We start from the raw sequence: 20955 nt of genomic DNA on the forward strand, positions 1-20955 counted from the left end.
TAAGCCCTAAGTTGTGTGTCTGTGTGTGTGTGCTTGTACTTAGCTACTCCACCTCTGACTACTTGTCTTCCAGCCCCAGTATTGGAGATTGGGCGCCTGGCTAACGCCCTATGACTCCGTAATTAGCACCTCTTTTCCTGCCAGCTGGACGCCTGGCTGGCTCGGGGCAGGGAGCTCCCAGCCTGGTCTTTGAAGAATTCCCCCCCCCCCCCCCCCCCAGCTAGGAATGGCCCCTTAGGAAAGGGAGCACGTTCCCGCCTCCACCAGAAGCTTCCCTCCAGCCCCAGGGGCCGCAGCGCTGCAGGAACAGGCGGCTGGCAGGACAGAAGAGGCCGGCGCTTGGGGAGCTGCGTCCCCGCTGCCCTGCCCGGGGGGTTCTCCAGGCGGCGCGCAGCGGGGCACGGGGCTCTGCCACGGGGCGAGGGCATCGGGAGACAGCCGCAGCCCCTCCGGTGGGCCTGGGGGGCCGCGTGGGGTGGGGACCCACAGCCCGCTGCCTTCTGCGGGCGCTGGCCCGGCCCTCCCCGCGCGCTGCCCCCGCTGTTGTGCCGATGCCCCGCCGCGCCCCACCGGGCCTCGGCCTCGGGAATGTGGCGCGGGTGTCCTGCGCGCTCGCCGGCAGCGTCCTCCTCTTCCGCGGCCTGGGCCTCGTTCTCCCCGCCCTCGGTGCCGCAGCTACCCAGGTGTTGGTCTGAAGGCACAGCACAGTAAAGCAGCAGCAAAGCTCAACTTCCCGCCGCCACCGGGCCGACACGGGGTCCACTGAGGACACGGCCGCTGCCATCGGGCCTCTGCCCGCCTCTCCTCCTCGCCGGCTGCCAGTTCCCTCGTCCCGCCTGCTCCGCCTCTGAGCTCACTCTTAGGGATGGTGCCACAAGCTGCCCAGGCCAGCACACACCTGTAAGTTACACACTCCCCCAACATGCACACCCCCCCACATGCATGCACACCCACAAAGCATACACATGGGCATGTACTCTGACACACAGTTGTACATACTGGCATGCACACACACTCTCACACATGCTTGTGCACATAACCCAACAGGCACGCACACTATCGCTCCCACACAGGCATACACATGTGCATGCATACATTCACACACTTGTACACACTCATACAGTGCAACACTCGCACATGTGTTCATACACCCACACACTCACGTATACTCCACATTTGCACACACTCGTGCACACATGTGTACACACATGCGCACACACCCACACACTCACATGCACACACACTTGCCCACACACTCACACCACCTCTGTGGCTGGTCCCTGCGGTTGGTGCCCCATCCCCTCCTCAGCCATGACCTTGGTCCAGGCGGCATCATCTCTCCACTTTTGTGCACACCCTCCTCCCGGCCCCCCACGTGCTCTCTTGTCTCCCAGTCTTGCCCCCGTCCCATTCTCTCTCCACGTTGCTCTGTGGACACACGCTGCTCCCCGGATTTACGGCAGGTGGCCTCCCATGGCTGCAGGCTGTGGTCGGGCTCCATGTGGTGCCCATGGCCCCTGGTCTGACCCGATCTAGCCTTGCTGCCCCCCACGAGGCCCCCCCTGCACCTGCCCCTCTCCTCTGCCCTGCTGCTCCCTCCCTCTGCCTCACCCTCTCCCTTCCCTGGCCTCCTTCCCACTCTCTCCCTCATGCGCACACCGTCTGTGTCTCCGCATGCTCTGCCCCTTCTCTTTGGAAGGGCCTCGAGCCCAGGCAGAGCGTCAGGCACGAGGCCAGGTGCAGAGGAGAGCACTACCGAGTGAGGAGGGGGCGGGAGGGGGCGGGAGGGGGCGGCTCACTGAGTGGTTCTCGGTGCTTGGGTCCTCTCCTGTCCTTCCGCCCAAGTCCAGCCCTTCTCTCCCCCAGGGTCTTTCTTCTCTTACTTTCCCTCATTTCTCTTCTTCCTGCATCTTCTTCCTTCCTCTCTGCCTCCTTTTCCATCCTTCCCCTCGTGTGGAGGCTGAAAGCAACCTGCCACCTGTTGTTCCTTCTGTCCATAGACCTCTGGTCCGTGACAGGTGAGCGCTCATGACCATGAAGTGTGTTCTCTCTGTGAAAATGGAACACACAGGACGAAAGTTGGGGAAAGGGCCACTCATCACAAAAGAAACTGGAAAAACTGACATGAACACGTTGGGCTTAAAGATCTTTTTATTGTGCTAAAATCAGATGAAGTAACTAATTCAGAATATACCCACCAGCCTCTTCACACAGGAAGCAGGAAAATCTCCAGCACAAACGAGATGCATTTCCCTCTAAGCCAGTCTCCAAATGCTAGAATTCGCCCTACTGAGAGGGAAAACCCCATAGAGTAATAAAGGTCTGCAATACTCCTTTTAATGAAGATACTTATAGTACCCCTTGAAACAAACAAGTCACACCAATTATGTGACAGTAAATTGAGATGCGAAAAATGGGGCCATTATCTAGGTTTTTAATTAATGCAGTCAATTAATAGAATAATAAAGGCGCACACACAAGGAAATATTTGTTACAAAGGGGGGCCCCAAAGTCAGAGCCATGTGTGGTTTCAGTCCTTCCCCTCACATGTCATGATGTCTAAGGATTATAGGGCTCAGTGCACTAGAGCACTTCGCTCCTGGCAAATACTAAATATCCAGTAAATGTCAGTAACTCCTTAATACAATGGTCCTGATTAACCAACCCTCCCCACCTCATCTCCATTCCTGGCATCCAAGTACCTGTGTCATCTCAAAACTCACTCTTCTCACCTCTTCCCAAACCAAAACTTTCCAAACCCAGAGTATGTCATGAAATGGACTTGGGCTTTGACCAGCATTAACATATAACAGAATAGAAAATATCAACATGCATTGCATGTAGTAAAAGTTGGTATTAATTTTTGTGAAACTTTTCGGTATTTGTATGATTTGATCTGTGTTAAAAAGGACCCTCCTATGAGGGGAAAAATCGTCCATAAAGGTGTTTAGGATCTGCTTTGAAAAAATAAAGTCATTAAAAATTTTTTAAAAAAAGAACTGCCCTGCTGCTGTGCATGGAATGGACTCTAGGTGGGAGGAGGGATGGGGGAAGATGAGTTCTGGGCTCCAGACGGCATCCAGGTGAGAGAGGATCGGGCTTAGATGGCAGGGCAGACATGGTGGTGGTGAAAGCGGCCACATCCTGGAAATATTTAATGTGTGGCGGCAACAGCCTTCAATAACATACTGGATGTGGAATATGAATGAGCTTTTTGGACACAGCAACTGAAAGAAAGGATTTGCCATTTTCTGAGATGGGGAAGCCTAGGGCAGGAACAGAGACAGAGAGAGACGGAGCTGGATGCTGGGCATACGAAATCTGAGATGCCTGCTCTTACCAACGTGGGCAGGCTAAGTTGGCAGCTGGATATTCAAGTCTGAATGCAGGGGAGAAGTCAGAGCTGAGGTCACAAAGACATTAGGGTACATTTGTGACTAAAAGCTGTGGTCCGGTGAGGTCCCCAAGCCTGTGAGTGAAGTTAGAGAGGGGCAGGGGCCAGAGGACTGAGCACTGAGTGCAGGGACATCCAGAATGTGGGACTCTCACTTCAGGTAGGCAAGGGAAACTGAGATGAGGAAGAGATGCCCAAGACAGGGAGGTGTTGGGCCGAGGCCGAGGAGGGAGTGTCCATTGTTGCTGGGGCTTCCAGCAGTCCCCACGCTTCAGACTGAAATGCGGCCACTGCATTTAGCAGCCCATGGAAATGATGACCCTCCAAAGCTGGCAAAAATCATGTGGGGACACAAGCCTGAGGTATATATTTGATGTGTATATAAGGTTTTATGAACAACTTTTTATTTTGAAATTATTTCAGACTTACAGGAGAGTTGCAAAAATAATATAGAACCCATGCAGAGAACTCTAACATAACCCCAGACCCAGATACCAAAATACACCAACTTTTAATGTTTTGCCACATTTACCCCCTCTCTCTCTCTCCCTCCCTCCCTCCCCCTCTCTCTCTCTCTCTCTCTCTCTCTCTCTCTCTCTCTCTCTCTCTCTCTCTCTCTCTCTCTCTCTCTCAATCTATCACCTGTGATGTGAGTTCCTATACAGCACGTCATGGTAACACAGACTTAGGCGCAACGGAAACTTTCAACAGATGATTGTTTTATTACTAATACAACAAAAGGGTCCAAAATAGCAGGGAAAAGTCCCACCGTGGCTGGTCCCCCAGGGAGACCAACTGTTTGGCAGCTCTACATGTCTCTCTTTGCATCAGAGATGAGGGACCCCCGCACTGACTGAGTGTTGGGCTTTTACACACTCCAGGGAAGGGGGCTCTCGTAACGAGCAAATGCCGTGCCCTGGCAAGCAGGTGTGACTGGTTAAGATTTAATGTCTTTGCCAGCTACCTGCAATCTCTTGCTAAATAGAAACATATCAAACATCTGTACACCAACAATCCAGAGTAGAAACATAAGAGGCACCTGCACGCAAACAAGTACGAATGGAAACATAAAAAATACCTGCACATAAACAAGCAAGAGGGGAAAAGGGGGGATGGTGGTGTAGAGATGGCTGTTGGTGTATCTTTTACTTCTACAGCATCTTTTCTTTTCTCTTCCCTTCCCTTTGTTGTTTGTTTGCTTCTTTCTTTCATTTTTCTAAACATTTGAGAGTAGTGTGTATACAGCATGCTCTTTGAATACTTAATACTTCCCTGTGTATTTCCTAGAAAGATGTATATTCATTTATGTAACTATCTGAATCACAGTTATCAAGTTCAAGAAATTTAACCTTGACATAAAGCTTAAAGTCTATATTCCAATTTTTATGTATCCAAATAAAATCCTTTTGGGTATTCAAACAGAAACTCCATACCCATTATCTTTGAACTCTCCCTTTACCCTCTTCTCCTGCCCTGTAATCTGTACTTTACATTCTGTCCAGTGGATTTTCATATCTTAGCTATTTCAAATAAATTGAATCATATAATATCTGTCCCTTTTTGTCTGCCTTATTTCACTCAACATGTCCTCAAGGTTCACCACGTGGTAATATACATCAGAACTTCATTTCTTTTTAAGGCTGAATGTGTGTTATGTTAGTTTCCTTGGCTGCTATAACAAATATTACACAATGGGGATTTATTGATTCACAGTTTGGAAACTAGATAAGTCCAGAATTCACAGGTGGCAACAAGGCGATGCTTTCTCCCCAAAGTCTATCGTTCTGGTACTGGCTTGCTCACAACCACTGGGGATCCTTGACTCATCTTCCTGCCCCATGTCACATGGTGATGTCCTCTCCTTTTTCTTTTGGGTCCTGTTGACTCTCAGCTTTTAGCTCCTCTCTGTGACTTTCTCACACTCTGTTTGGATTTCTTTTGGTTATATAGGAACTTTTAATGCAAATTAAAGCCAACCTTCATTCATTTGGGACACTCCTTAAGCAAAATAACATCTTCAAATGATTCTATTTGCAGTGGGTTCATACCCACAGGCATGCAGATTAATTTTAAGAACTGGGGGGTACAAAATCCAATCTACCATATATGTATATACTGCACTCTGCTTATCTATGTATCTGTGAATGGGCATACGGGTTGCTTCTACCTTTTGGCAATTACAAATAATGCTGCTATGTACATTGGTATGAATATCTGTCCAAGTCCCTGATTTCAGTTATTTCTGGTATATCCAGAAGTGGGGTTCCTGGATCATATGGTAGTTCTGTGTTTAGTTTTTTGAGGAACTGTCAAACTGTTTTCCACAGTATCTGCACCATTTTACATTCCTGTCAATAATGTACTAAGCTCCCATTTCTCTGCATCCTTGTCAGCACTTGTTACTTTCCATTTTTTAAATATAGTTATTTTAGTGGGTGTGAGGTGGCATATCATTGAGGTTTTCTTTTCACTTCCCTAAGGGCTAAGGATATGGAGCATCTTTTCATGTGCTTTATTGGCCATTTGTATATCTTCTTTGGAGAAATATCTGTTCAAATTCTTTGCCCATTTTTTAGTGAATCTTTTAGACTCCCTTCTCATTTCTTTCTATGTACATTTTCCCAATATTTCCATTGTGATTACCGTGGGAGTTAAATTTAACATCCTAAATCTATTATGATATCTTTTTGGTTTAATACCAAATTAACTTCAATAGCATACACACACTACTTATGTAGTCCTTGTCACAAATTATGTATTTGCATTGTAAGTTCCAAACCACTGATTTTTAATTATTTTTATTTTAGATCCTGTAGGAAGCGAAGTTATAAACCCAAAATACAATAGTACCGGCATTTGTATTTAGCCATGTTGTTCTCTTTACCAGATACACTAATATCATGATGCAACTTGGGTCTGTTATTCAGTGTCTTTCATTTTAATCTGATGAACCCCCTTTAGCATTTCACAAAGGGCTGGTCTAATGGTGCCAAACTCCCTCAGTTTTTGTGTATCTGGGAATGTCCTGATCTGTGTCTTATTTCCTAGAAGACAATATTCTGGATGTAGAAACCTTGGTTGGGAAGTTTTTGCTTTTGGCTCTTTAAATATATCACCCTACTGGCTCCATGGTTTCTGATGACAAAAATGCACCTAGTCTTATTAGTAGTCTTATTAAAGGTCCTTGTGCATGACTCATTGCCTCTCTCTTGTGGCTTTTGGAATTCCTTATTTTTAGCATTCAGCAGTTTGATTATCTTATATTTTGGTGTGGGCCTATTTTGGCTTATACTCTTTTGAGTTCATTGAGATTTTGAATGTGCATATTTATGTCTCTCATTAAATTTGGGAAGTTTTATCCATTATTTATGTTAATATTCTTTTTTTTCCAGACTCCCACAATATGTAAATTAGTACATTTGTCTGTGTCCCACAGGTTCTCTTTACTTTCCTTTTTTCTTTCTGCTCAATCAGACCAAATAATATAAATGGAATTATCTTCAAGTTCACTGATTTTTTCTTTTACCAGCTCCAATCTGCTATTGAATCCCTCTAGGAAATGTTTAATTTCTATTTCTATTTGTCTTCAGATCTATTTGTTTCATTTTTATATTTCCTATCTCTCTATTGATGCTCTCATTGTGTTCATTTACCATATTCCTGATTTCCCTTAGTTCTTTGTCCATGTTTTCCTTTATCTTTTTCAGCATATTTTGGACCATTTTTAAGGTCTTTGTCTGGAATGTCTAAGTTCTGGTCTTCTTCATTGATGGTTTCTAATTACTATTAATAATATATCTATTATTAATAATGTATCTATTATTAGCATGGGCCACCATTTCTTATTTCTTTCTAAGTTTCATAATCCTTTGGATTTGTATTATATTTTATATTTATATTTTCAGATGTTATCTCTTAAAATTAGACATTGAGGTGTCTAATCCTTTAGTTTGTATTTACCTAATATTATGACAGAGATTCCTTAAATGCCAGGAGCTACCAAAAAAAAAAAAGAAAGAAAGAAAGAAAAGGGGAAAAAAATGCCTTTTTCAGTCTTTGAAAATTAGCCAGTTTTCTCCTTCTGAGCTTAGCTCTCCTAACAATAAGTTTAGAGAATAATTCAAGTAAAAGTATAGGGTTCTCCCCACTCTTTTCTGTATTGCATCTTGTCCTGGGAATGCCTTTATGGCCCTAGGAATTCTCCTAACTACATGGATCTAAATGTCTCTTTTTCCTGGGAAACAGTGCTTCCTCACTGTCCAGGGCACCTCACTGTATGTCCCAAAGCCAGAAATCCTTTGCCCCAGGCAGCTGCAATGTGACTTTTCTCCCATAGCGTCGTGCAGGGGAGCTCTGTGAGGTGACTTCCACATGCAGGGTGAGTTCTGGGATGGAAAGTTGTTGTAAGGGTTCTGGTTCATTACAGATGGCATGATTACACATGCCCCCAGTATGTGCATGAGGGTTACTCTGCTCCCTTTGGGCCAGGGACCAGGGACCCACACTGGCATTGCAGGCTACCTCTGTACTGAGCCAGTGACGGTTGGGAGAGGGGCCAGCTAGGGCACCACAAGATCCCATAAGTTGCCTTTTCTTGATTCAGTGCTGGCCGTGTTACTACAACTATTTAACTCTTCTGGAGCTTTAAGAAAAATGGTTCTCCCAGCTCTTATTTTTTGCTAAAAGTGGCTCACTCCACCATCTTGAAGACCAAATTTCTGAGATTTTAAAATACATCATTATTATCATGTAGTAAATCTCTTTGGTCATAATTTTCCTTTCAACACCATGTTTTAGAATTTCATCTGTGTACATATAGTTGTTGCTTTTCACCAGTCCATTCTACTTCTTCAGTGCACATCCACTGCAATTCGGCCTTGGTTTCCCTCCCGGCAGATACCTGCACAGTGTCTAAGTCTCTGCTGTAATGAAAACCCTGACAAACTTTGCAACTCTGCAGGTATTTCTCTGGAATAGATACCTGTGGCTGTGGTTTTGAGCCATAAGGCAAGCACATTCTTGGTTTTCACACAGTACTGCCAGAATGCATTCTTAAGTAGCTGGACCAGTTTGCTTACCACCAGCAGTGGATGAGAGTTCCATCTCTTCACAAATTGTCTTACATTTGTTTTTACCTGTTTCTCCATTTTTTTCTTCCCTTAGCCTGGTGGGTATTCTGTGGTTCTCAGTGTTTTAGTTTGCATATCTCTCCTGACTAATAGTTCAAACATGTTTCCATTTGGACATTGGCCATTTGGATGTCTCCTTCTATAAATTCACTTATTCATACTCTGTCCAGTTTCATAGTCTTGCCAGTGCATCTCCACTCTGTTCTTTAAGGTCCACATTGCCCACTAACGCCTTCTCATTGCCTTTATTTGACAACCCTTGTGACTCACTCCTGCCTCTCTTTATGATTCCATGTTCTGTCCTACATGTTCCCTCTCCATTTTATCCTTAGTCTTTCAAGGAACAATTTAAAGCCCCAGTGAACACACATGCAGACTGCACACCTGAACTCACAGCATCTGCTGTGTGTCAGTTCACACTCACACCTGCAAACACAAATACCTCGCACACCAGATGTGCAGTGCCTTGTGTTCCACCTTCCCTGTAACTGCATGGTCGGGGCACAGTGTGGATGCTCATATGTGCCTCAGGAGGTGACTCGTATGGGGCCCACAGTCGGGTCAGAGGCTGCACAGACCTTCCCTCCTAGTTGAAATGCCATCTAGAGCTGCTCTTTTCACCTCTGAGTCTCCAGGTTCTCATCAGCAAAGTCGGCAGCATAATGCCTATTCCCGGGGTCGTGCTGAGGGCCACGTGACAACGGCAGCCCTGGCACAGGAGTGGATTGAGCTTTGTCAGGTGGAGTTACCCATTATCTACAGCTCAGCGCTGTGGGCTCCTGGTGGCTATTAGGGAAATGAGCATGTATTGTGTTAACCTGAGTTGGCTTCCTAGTACACATCCTGCTGTTTCTGCTGTGCAGTGCAGCCCTCTTGTTTTCCTTTAGGCTGGAATCATTTGGGGCCCTGATTATCTGCCTAGCTCTCCCACTGGTTAGCTGTGTGGTTCTATATAGTGATTTTATTCTGGGGGTACAGCTTGCTTTTCTCATTTCTGGACTGAGATTCCCAGATGCTGAACTAAGGGTAGGTACTGGTTTGGCTACATGAGAATCAAGGAAAGAACTAATCAGATATCCAGACTCAGGGATTTACCACAGTGATGCTGTTTTATAGCATCATATTAGTTGAGGTAAGGCAAACTATGATATAAAATAAACCCCTTAATGTCTGTGGTTTACCACAAGAGGAATTGGTTTCCTGGTCTCCTATGTGAAGATCTAGGGATCTACTTTCTTTTATCTTCTTGTTCTGGTATCCATTGGGATCTTGGGATCCTCTTCTTCCAGCTAGCAGACAGAAAGCACATGTAGGAGTGCAGATAGGAGCATAGGCAGGAGTTCAGGTGGAAGTGCAAGAAGGACTCAGGCAGAAGTGTGGGTAGGAGCACAGGTAGGACTCAGGCAGGAGCTCCTGTAAGAGCAAGGTAAGAGTGCAGGTAGGAGCTCAGACACAGGTAGGATGACAGGCAGGAGCTCAGGTACACATGGTGTACACCCCTTTCTCTGAGCTTCCTTTGGTTAGAACATGGTCAAATGGCCACACCTAAATTCATGGGTGTGCAGGTCCACTGCTGCTCAGAGTGTGCCCAGGCGGCTCCTTCCAGAACACTGGGTTGTGAGTCAAGGTTTTAGTCTGAATTGCATCCCCAGAAGGCATGTTCAACTCCTAAGTCCTGTCCCTTGAGTAAGACCATATTTTGAAATAGGGTCTTTGAAGACGTGATTAGTTAAGATGAGGCCAGACTGAATGTTGTCCCAATAAGGAGAGAGGAGGAATGGACAGACAAACACACAGCTGAGGGGTCCGCAATGGCCTCAGGGCTGCCTGCTGTCATAGAAACATGCTCTTTTTCAAATGAGTAAAATAAGACGAAATTCGAGGCCTGTGCTGACAGAGGCAGGGATGGAAGTCCAAGGATTGCAGAACCAGCAGAAGCTGGGACAGAGAAGCTGGGAGCCTCTCCCCAGCAGACTGCAGCCTCCGGGCCTCCAGACTGGGAGACAACAGCCTCCTGACTTTTTGGCACCTGGTTGCTGGGCTTCCTTAAGGCAGCTCCGGGCACCTCAGAGACCACGTGCATGGTGGCCCCCCAAACGCCCTCCTGGGTGGGCTGGCCCAGCCTCGTGATTGAAGGGCAGTGTGTAGGGGGGGGGCTGACTTTACTTTCCCTGGGAGTTTAGAGAGCAAGGTGAAGTAGACTTTTTTGAACTTTGGAACTTCAGTCTGTATCCCAGATCCAAATTCTACAGGAAAGAGAAAATCGGAAAAGATTATGAAAAACTTTATGCCAGACCTAAGTCCCCAAATTTTGGGGTCCTGGACATTAGTCCCTGGTCCTTCTTGTATGCAGAAAACAAAGCTCTTTCAGATCAAAAGAAAGCACCTTTCCCTCAACTACTGTTTATATAAAACTTGTCCTCATAATGAGCTGCCTTGTTCTTTAACACATGTAGATTGTGTGTTATTTTTGAATATCGTGTTCTTATTGAGTGCTAATTGCATGCACCTACAGCTTTCAAAGAAGTGATAACTAGATACTGTCAAACTGATAACAGCCAGTCTTCTCTGAGGAGTGGTGCTAATTTATAAGGTGGATTAGCAGGAAGTTCACTCTTATTTTTGGGCTGCTTGATGGTGTGAGTGATGAGAGAAAATGCAGATAGATACACAGCTACCATTTATTACAAGGCAATGGGCAGGAGAAAAGCAGTTACCACTTTCTCCCAATTTCCTGCACTTTCAGGATAAGCCAAGGGGACACATTTGTTGTGGAACCTCACGAGGTGTTAGGGATGGATTTAGGTGGGATGAGGTCAGCGCAGTCGTGTGGCCCTCACTGAATCTCCCGGAGCCCTTATGAGAAGAGAAGGCACAGAGTGAGGAAGGACAGCTGTGCAAGGGTGGGATGGGCAGCTCTGTGAGATGAGAAACACTAAGAATAGTGAGCAGATGCCAGAAGCTGGGAAGACAGATTCTCTGCTCAGAATTCAGAGAGGATGTGGAGCAAGTTGTCTCATTGGACTTTACAGAGTGCAGAGCAGAATTTCAACTAGAGTCTGGAGAGCATGGCGCAGATTCTCTCCTCAGGCTTTGGGGGGTGTGACGCGGACCCTCTCCGCACACTTGGGGAGCACCGGCCCCGCTGTCTCTCCACTTCCGACTTGTGGTCTCTGGAATGGTGGGACCATAAATCTGTGTTTTTAAACCACGTTGTCTGTGGTCCTTTGGTACGTCCCTCGTAGGGAGCCAGGTGCAGGCTAACCGCAGAATTCCTCACCTGTGCATATTTCATCGGATTTTTCTCCTTTGAAGAAGAGCATGTTTCTATGGCAGCAGGCGGCCCTGAGGCCATGCAGACCCCTCAGCCTTCCCTCTACTCTTTGGGGTCCTGTGAGATGGGTCTGGACGGCGAACTCCAGAAAACCACATTTTCGGGGCTGGGGTGGTGAGGGGGTTTGTTCTAGGGTGCAGCGCTCCACTGAGAAGCCGTGTCCAGAATGTCATAGAGTCATTAATTTTGTTGAAGCAGAAGTTGTGATAATTCAGATATAATTAAGATTATAGTTAACTGTGGTTTCTTATAAAAGAAAAGTTCACTCAATAAAGTTAATAACAGAAGAAAGATTATAGGAGACAAGCTCAGCTTGCTAAAGCGTTTAAAAGGTCAAACTTTAAGAACCTCTGTTACATGGCTTGGGGATGCTCATGACCACATGCCTTCCGTGGGCCATTCTGGCCTGGAAAGGGATACGAGACAGAGTCACGGTGAGGTGGACAGAGCCACGGGGTGGAGGGCAGACACAGTGTGAGGTCCCAGCCATGGGGTGAGGAGGCAGCCCTGTTTCCCAGATCCTGTGTGAGGTTCCCCCAGACCCCCACACTCCTAAGCAGAGCGCTCACATCCTCCCTTACGGGGCCCCCGCCCTGGCCCTTCATACCGGGTGGGTCCTTTTCACCAGGATGTAATAAATCCAAAGTGAATTAGTAAACCGTGAGAAATGCATACGCTTAAAATATTCACTGATTCTCAATATTTCTAATGGGTAAAGTTATAAGTAATGCTAAAGTAACTTAGGAGGACATGGGGTTCAATTTGAGATGTTTCTGAAGTATGAGAAACTGATAATATTCAAAGACTTTTAAAAATAAAATGACCAGGAGAGTCATTGATTTATGGTTCCATTTTCTAGAAACAAATTATTTTGTTGTTTCTGGAAGTACTGTCTTTAATTCTTAACATGCAGCATTTGGCATTTATTTTAAAAAGGAACTTTCATATTATGCGAGCCTTTATGGTGTCCTGCCTTTTATCTTGCTTTTCCTTTGCTCCTTTTTGAGGGATTTTTACAGCCGCACGCACGCCTCAGGGGAATGAAACCCTAAGCAGCAAACCCGCGGCCCGCTCCTGAGGCTGTGCCACTCGGCGGCAACCGGGACGCGCGGGCTGGGGGCGGCGCTGCCCTCTCTCGCGCGGGGTTGGGGCCTTCTCGTCCAGTCTGGCCCTGGACGGCGACGCTGCCAGTCGTGTCCCCCCTCCCAGAGCTCCCGGGCTCCCCGGGGAGGGCGGGGGTGGGGTGGGGCAGAGTGGGGGTCTCTGCCCCGGGCCCCGCGGCGCCGCTCTGGCAGGGCTGCCTCACCCCCAGGGCTTCCGGGCAGGGCAGGGCTGCGGGTGGCTCCTCTGGGGCGCACCTGGGCGCACCTGGGCGCGAGGTCGCGGTCTCCCTGCGGGGGCGGGCCGTCCTGCGCGCCGCCTCCACCTCCTCTGGGCCTCGCCGCGGAGAGGAACTTCCAGGCCGCACCGGGCCAGTGTGCGCGGCTCCCGCACCTCAGAGAACGCACACGCGCGGGGCTTCCCTCCTGCTTCCTCCCACCTGGTCCGAGGTCCAGGCCTCCTCTGGAGCGGTTAATGCGCAAACGCTGACCCGCTGTCCCTCGGTCTCCGTCTCTCTGTCCTTCCCTAAAAGATGCCCATCCCATTCACCTCGAGATACGGACTTGGGAGTTGTTCACGGCTGACCTGGCTCGCTTTGCCCACATGCTGTTTATCACCCGCGTGACACTGGGTAAAGAGGCCCCAGTCCTTATTTCTCCCGCAGAGAGACGAACATAATTCCATCCACACCACCCAAACTCATATGAACGCCCCAGGTACAGACAGGCGGCTTGTTTCCACGGGAGGGAGGAAGGAAAGGGCGCTGGGCTGCACAGACCTGCGTGGCAGCCCCTGGTCCCTGCCCCGAGGGGCTCCGGGACCACCAGGACGAGGGCTTTAGTGACCAGAGATGACTGGGTGCATCGATGGGAGCCTGCTTATTCTCCTTAAAGAGAAGCTTTTATTTGCCCTGCTTGAGTGTAAATAAGGCGCTGTTCTTGACACCCATAGGAATGCCTTTCCTGCCAGCGCCACACCATCCCCGTGCAGTCCCAGCTCCCTGCCACCCTTCCGCCGCACCTTAAGTCTCCCTGAGTGGCTGCTCTCCAAAGCTCTGGGCCCAGCTGCAGGCGGCAGGTCCAAGCAGAAGGTGCCTTGGATCACAGAGATGCCTTAAGCAGGTGACCTCCCCAAGGTTGGTCTCCCAAGAGCCAACAGTGGGCCTGCCTTCAAACTGAGGCTCCTTAAATCATTTCTCGGCTTTTCTGTAGAGTGAGCTGATAGAAACAGTCTGCTGAAAAAAAAAAGATTGCATTTATTTGCATGTGTTGGAAACACATATCTGTTTATGTGCTGAAAGTAGCATGAGCTGTCAACTTTTTGTACTTATCTTTCACTTCAGTTTTAAGTCACTTAAAAAAGGTAGTTTTAGTTATCCTCAGCCAGAACGTATTAACAAGGTCAGCGTCCTCTAAGTATGTGCCCTTTCTCTTCCCTGCATCCCTGCTGAAAGGGCTCTGTCCACATGCCTGGTCAGTGAGCACAGCATCTAAATAATCCCTCGCCTTACCCCTGCCTCTGCCAGCTTCCCTCCAGACTCTTCCTGAGGGTAACAGTGGACTGACTTTCCTGATGCATTTTCCTTAAATCAAGATAGAACTTTAATCTTTTTGTTTAAATACACATAATCATATAAAATCTCCCGAGAAGAACAATTAATCACTGTCAGCATTTTGCCCATCACAGTCATTTATTTTGCAACATAATCTTGAATTTTTTGGCTCTCAGTTTGAATAATTTTCTTCTTGAATTTTTATAAGTGTCTGTGATTGAGAAGTGTGCAGCTTATTATTATTATTTTTTTTAGAGCTAAGATGACCTGGCTAAAACAGTGGAATTTTAAAAAGATTGTACAATATAGAAAAGTTTCATCGGAGTAAAATTCTTTCTGATATAATACTAACCTTTGTATATTTACAGTTTTCAAGCCAATTTTATATCTAATACTCTAATTAATCCTGGCAATAACCCCATAAGCTAGGTCTTATTAATTCTTTAGATGAGAAATAAAAACTCAAAATTATTTTTCCCAGGACTACATGGGTAGAAGTTAGAGCCAGAACTCAATTCTGAATCCTTTAGTTCCATGTTGTGTACTCTTTCCTGTGACCACATGCCGCTAACAGATGTTTTTAGGCAGTTGAGCAAATGCTCCAAATCTTAGGTTAAGCGTCAGAGAGGCAAGAATAGAAAACCATCATCTGAGATGATTCGTCCTAAGAGTGCAATTAACTGGGTTCCAGATACCTTAAAAATCTGGGACATTTTTATTAAGTAGGTGAAGGTTGATAAAATGTGCCAACTTTTTCCAATCTGACTTCTTTCAGTGCTTTGTGGCTTCATAGCACAAAGGAGAAATAGAACAGCTCATGAAAAGGTTGAAAGTCCATGGCTCTGGGCATTTGAGAAATCTTTTATTCTGTTACACAGAGGCTCAGACAAAATAAATATGGATTTTGAAGATGCAGGGGAAATGGGGTGGAGGCAGCTACACAAGACAGAATGATAGTTTGAGAATGAATGCTGGGGGTGCATGTCACTCATCATAATTGCCATGTGTCAATTCATTAGGTGGTGTTCATGTAAGCTATGAATCAAATTTGTCATTAATATTTTGGACTCAGTGATCCTTAGCCTTAATGTGGCTGAGGGTGATAGATGCTTTATTCTTAATCCATTGTTTAGGGTGTCAGGAGGTGGGGGCTGGGCATGGCGGAGAGCAGAGGCCAAGACAAAGCTTCCGACTTTATGGGCTTATTGCCCTTGAGACATATAGTGAAAATACAGCCATGCTTTTAATATAAAGGAATGTGGAGGGTGGAACACTGCCATTTTACCCAATGTGATAAAGTGCATTATTTTCTGGAAGCGCTGCTGTTGGGATAATTTGTGACGGAATTCCAAAGTTTGTTTCAGCAGCAAAATCAATAGGGCTTCTCTTTGCCTTTATACTCTAAAAATTCCCCCAGGGACTTAGGGCACATTGGGTTGGAATCTTTGAAGAAATCAAAATGAAGGAGGGCAAAAGCAGGAGAAAGAAAACCAAGTCCTAGAAGCATTGTCACTTGCCCCCAACTTTGCAGCTTCTACATCTGTGTTCTTCAACTTGGAGTTGACATCTGTGAAACAGTATCACTAACCCCCTGATGCACAGAGTTACAGAGTGGTAAAGGAGGGAACAGAAGCAGTGCTGGGCAGGGCACTGGTGTAATGGAAATGATGATGAAAACTCTGCCCCCCGTGAAAGCCCTGCACCTGCTCCATGAACGCGAGATGTGGGCCCTGTGCTGGCAGAGACCTGGGGCTGCTCTGTGGCTGAGGAGCCCAGAGGTGGCTGCACGACAGGCAGGCCGGCGGGAGTGAGGGTGGGCTGGCGTCGAGGGGCAGGGGGAGCATGAGACCCAGGAGCCTGCGAAGGTGACACCTGGCTACCTCTGTGCTTGCAAATGTCTGTGACCAAGGGCTCCTCTGCTTGCCACGCCTTTATCATGAATCATAGTTCTTCACAAATGAAGGGGACCCATTCCCGGCCGTCCCCCAGATGCCGGGGCTGCTTGGGCGGCGCGGAGGACAATGCGTCACACTCCCATGGCGGTAGGGAGGGCGGCGGGTGTGAAGGGCAGGAAGCCACGCCCGCGGGTAAAGCGGACACGTGTGCCACATTCCGCTCTGACATGACTCTTCCAGCAAACACTTCTCAGCATAAAATACTTATGCCTTCTGCTTTTATCTCCATTGACTCTTTCAACTTTTATCAGTGTTACTTTCTATTTGAGTTATATAGAGCAAAACAGGGACCCCACAAACGTGTGGTTTAACTTGCTGTGGCACTCTTCAAAGTTCAGCCATCTCTAGAGTTCATGGAAATAATGAATTTTGACTTTGTCTTGGCCCAGGACCTTTATCCCCTCTCTGGGCAGGAGGTGACAGTTTTGACAGCGCATCCTCACTGTTTGCTGACCTGTGGGTCTCAGTGGCACTGGAAGAGAAAATTTCTAATGAGAGAGGAAACACAGTGAAACAAAGGAAATAGCAGGTGGGGGATTTGGATTTTAAGATCAAAGATGACCTCGGTGGCAGCTGACACATTTTTTTCTTGGGTCTCTTTGATGGTAGCTGACTGATCCCTTAATCAGATCAAATAAAATAAATGTAATTATCAGGGACCTTTTTTATGTATCATGGGACATCCATTTAGCTGAACTCTTAGAGTCGGGGTCTGCCGGGTGGGTGCTTCTGAAAGACAGTGGGGCCCTGGGGAGTCGAAGGATCCAATCTGGATAAGGAAGGAAGGTGGGAACACGTGTGGGGCACAGGAACTGCCATCCTGATGGAGCACATTGGCATCTGGGAATCTGACTTAAGTGAACCTTGTTTAGTCCTTTCTTTCACTGATCATCCATTCGCTCAGAGACCAAGATGCGACCCCATTTTCTGTAAGGGAACCGGACAGTGAAAACGGAATTGCAGCGCATTCCCGTGGTGATCCACGATCCCAGCCCACGGGAGCGTGCGGGAGGGAGGGCTTCCTCTTGTACGTTTGGGGGAAGCCTTTGCAGAGCAGGTTGGAGTAGACTTTGCTTCTCAGAATGGGGAGGAGAGGGGCAGCTGGGTCCAGGGCTGCTGCTCAGTCCCGAGGAGCAGCACGTGCCTCACGGCACGTTCCCGGGCAATGCTCACAGCCTGGGTGGGCTTCCGGAGCTGGGTTGGGGACGTGGCTTGGTGGCATGCGGCCTGGCCTGAAAGGACGCTCCCACCCTGCTAATCCGGGGAGCTGCCTGCTCTTTTATTGTGGAGGTGGGGTGCATGGTCTGGGACTTGAACCTGGGTCTCCCGCATGGAAGGCGAGCATTCTACCACCCTGCTCATGTATTTATTTGATGGGGTTACGATGGTTCCATTTTTATGTCGGCACTCCAATTGATGTCTTGTGTTCTGATGGCCCTGCTCAGAGGGACGGTTTTCCCGTGAAGCTCCCTTGAACCACCGTCTCTACCTTTACCTGGTCACCTTCCCTTCCAGGAGCACTCACCTGAGAAGGTGTCCCTATGCCTCCATCTTTCATACTCTCAATCCAGTAAAGGGACCTCAAAGCTTCTAATCTGGTCCTTAAAGTGAGAGCTGGTGCCATGACAAGCAGTCAGGTTTTATTAATTCCTCCCTTCACGTCTGTATTTCCCTTTGGAGGTTTCTCTACTGGACTTCTGTCTATTGACTGACAACTCTTCATTCCTCTCGCCCTCTCTACTTCCTTTTTTCCTCATCCTTCCTGTTCTATGCATCTGTAACAGCCAGGCTGCCTGGCTGTGCTCTAGAGTCATCCTGACCCTAGGCAGGACTCTTCCTAAAAGCTGTGGCTGCTATTCCGTAAAGAACAGCCACTGCTTCTGTTGTTCCTACAATGCCAGATTTCCTGTTCTAAAGAACTCACGATTTAAGCAACAAACCTCCTTGTCCTGACGGCAGTGCATGCATGTTATGGAAAACGTATTCTAATGCTGTTCTGCAAATCTGATTCTAGTACCTATTCGATTTGTCTAAATGAAAAAGGTGCTAATTTATAGTGCCTTAAAAATGCCTTCTCTTTTTGTAACCATTACCAGCTCTCCAGATGAATCTCGGGAATACACTACTACCATTAAGAATTTAATGCCTTTTCTTTCTTTCTTTTTTATTTAATTAGAACACACTTACATGCAGTTGTTTGTGGCCCTGGAATGGATAATTTAGTGACAGGAAATCACAGTAGGCTCTGCGTTGAGGAAGCGTCACGCATCGCCATCTCAGAAGTGCCGTTTGACATCATGTCCTTTTGGATGGTAAAAGCCTGTGTTGCCATGTCAACAGCTTTATCCAAGTTCAGGCTTCCCCGGCCTCTGGAGGAAAGGAGCTCCTAGGCGGACAGGATTTCTAGAGGCGCTTGTTCAAGCTGGCTCGATGGCGTAACCCAGAGGCACCGCGTCTGGTGGAGGCGGAAGATCGAAGTTGTGGCACTTCATGTAACAGGCACGACAGACACACGGTGGAGCCCCGCCTCTCCTGCCTGCCTCACACGTGTAGGCCTCAATGTTGTCACTCAGTAGAGCTCTGTGCCTCCCATCAGCAGAGGGCTCCCCTAAGAAATCTCCCACCATCAACCACCGCCTTTGGGAGACCCCCTGCTTCCCAGACAAGTGGCCCAGGCAGTTTTCTTTTTTCTAAGGCATTTTCCCTGCTCCCAGAGCATCAGGAAGCTGAAGTTTTGATGCTAGCCGAGTCTCATTCATGTCATACACAATTATTGATCAACTAGTCCAGTTGCCATGCTTGCCACTGGTTATAAAAGGATGGGCAAGGCGGGGGAAGCCACAGGAGTGTTTACTTTGGTTGAGAAGCTGAGCACATCTCATTACTTACAGAGAAGGGTTCTTATATTTTTAAAATGCAAATGAACCATGTTCAGTGCTGTAGGGAAGGAGAACAAGTATCCAAACCCCCTCCTTCATCGCGAAGGGGAGGGAGCCTGCCAGGCTGTTAGCCTTTGGGCACGCTTTTGTGGAAAATCTTCGTAGGGGGCCGCTGCGTGGCCTGTCCACTGCCCGGCTTCTCACCCAGAGAACTGACGTGCGTGAGCGAGCCTCCCTGGGACCTCTGCAAGGAATCCTGTCTGAAGGATTTTGATGGATTGGGACGGTTCCTCCTTCTAGGACTTGCACAGAATGAGCCTTAGACAGGCTGGGGCCACCCTGCAGTTCCACCTGGAAGCGAAGTTTCAGCGGCCCTTTGCCGTGGCTCATCCGATGACCCACATGCCCTGTGTGTCACAGCAACACTTACACGGTTACCCAACTCCAGACCCCGGATGGCTGTTGGCATTGTGGTGCCCGACTTCCAGACCTGACCTGGTGCTTCCTTCCACAATCACGTGTTTCTGCTCACGGAGAAATCGTAACTCACAGACACTGGCACAGGTGCAAGAGGCCCCTCACTGCTGGGTCAGACATTCATGTGAGCGTCTGAACGGCGCACAACCTTCGCGGAAGGCCAGCTGGGTCTCCTGTGCTCTCCAACCCTGCAGGCAGAGCCAGTCCTGCCCACCGCAGGGCCGTCCCTCATTGAGCACCGCCCGGCTCCCTGAGCGGGGACGGGATAGAAGCGGAGCAGGCACGCCATGGCTCTGCCCCAGAGGAGCCCCCGGGACTGGAACGCGAAGTTAGCGTCCACACGGGAGCCCGCAGATGGGGTCTGGGCAACGCCCAGGGCAGTATCTGCTGGATGGAGGCTTCGCAGGATGGACTCCAGAAGGAAGAGCAGAGGTCGCCGCGTGGATGGCGGTCACCCTGAGAGGAACACAACTTACCTGCATCTCGCACGGGCGTTTTGCTTTTCTGCAGTTCACACCTGTGTCCTCACCACAGCCCTGTGAAGCGGACACACCCCAGCCTGGTGTCACCTGACAACCCGAGGCGCCCTGACGTGCTGCTGAGCTTCTGGGGCCCAGGGCCCTGGGCGCATGGTGGCATGTGCTGTCTCTGGCGATGGGAGGAGCAGGCAGGCCCTCGCATCTCACCCCTCCTCTGGTTTGGGTGGGATCACGAGACCTTGGGCAGAGAGTCCCAGGCTGCGTTCTCTCCTCTGCCCATGGTGCCCAGGCCAGACCGCCCCCCACTGTGCTTGTTTCCACGGCTGGGGGCTCCACCCGCTAACCCACGCCCCTCGCCGTTGCGGAGGCCAGAAGCTGGGGCCCCAGGGGTTGGTCCTCCTGAGCCTGCCCAGAGAGTCGGCCCCTCACCTCCGCCCGCTCCCGGCACCCCCAGCACCCCCTCGGCCGCTGCCCATGTCTGGGGGTCCTTTGTGCCTCTCACGGGACTTAGCCTCCCCCACCCCCCGAGCTGACTGCCACTGCCCTGTTCCACATCTGAGGGTGGACGTGGATTTGGGGTCAACTTTGCCCACCACATGGGGACGTGGATGCTTCCGGGTGAGGGAAGGTGCTTCTTAGTGGGGACGCCACGCAC

The 20955-nt window shown here is 48.5% G+C and overlaps 1 protein-coding gene across 1 annotated transcript in view; it reads left to right on the forward strand.

Annotated features, from left to right (window-relative positions):
- Positions 1-3476: 3476 nt before the first annotated feature.
- The window catches only part of GRM1 (glutamate metabotropic receptor 1), a 214618-nt gene continuing 197139 nt past the window's right edge, over positions 3477-20955 (forward strand). The window contains exon 1 of the mRNA XM_077143401.1: positions 3477-3554. Coding sequence (XP_076999516.1) covers positions 3535-3554 — 20 coding nt within the window. The 5' untranslated portion in view covers positions 3477-3534. The remainder of the gene's footprint in view (positions 3555-20955) is intronic.

Source organism: Tamandua tetradactyla, chromosome 25, assembly GCF_023851605.1.
Source record: "Tamandua tetradactyla isolate mTamTet1 chromosome 25, mTamTet1.pri, whole genome shotgun sequence".
Taxonomy (NCBI): domain Eukaryota; kingdom Metazoa; phylum Chordata; class Mammalia; order Pilosa; family Myrmecophagidae; genus Tamandua; species Tamandua tetradactyla.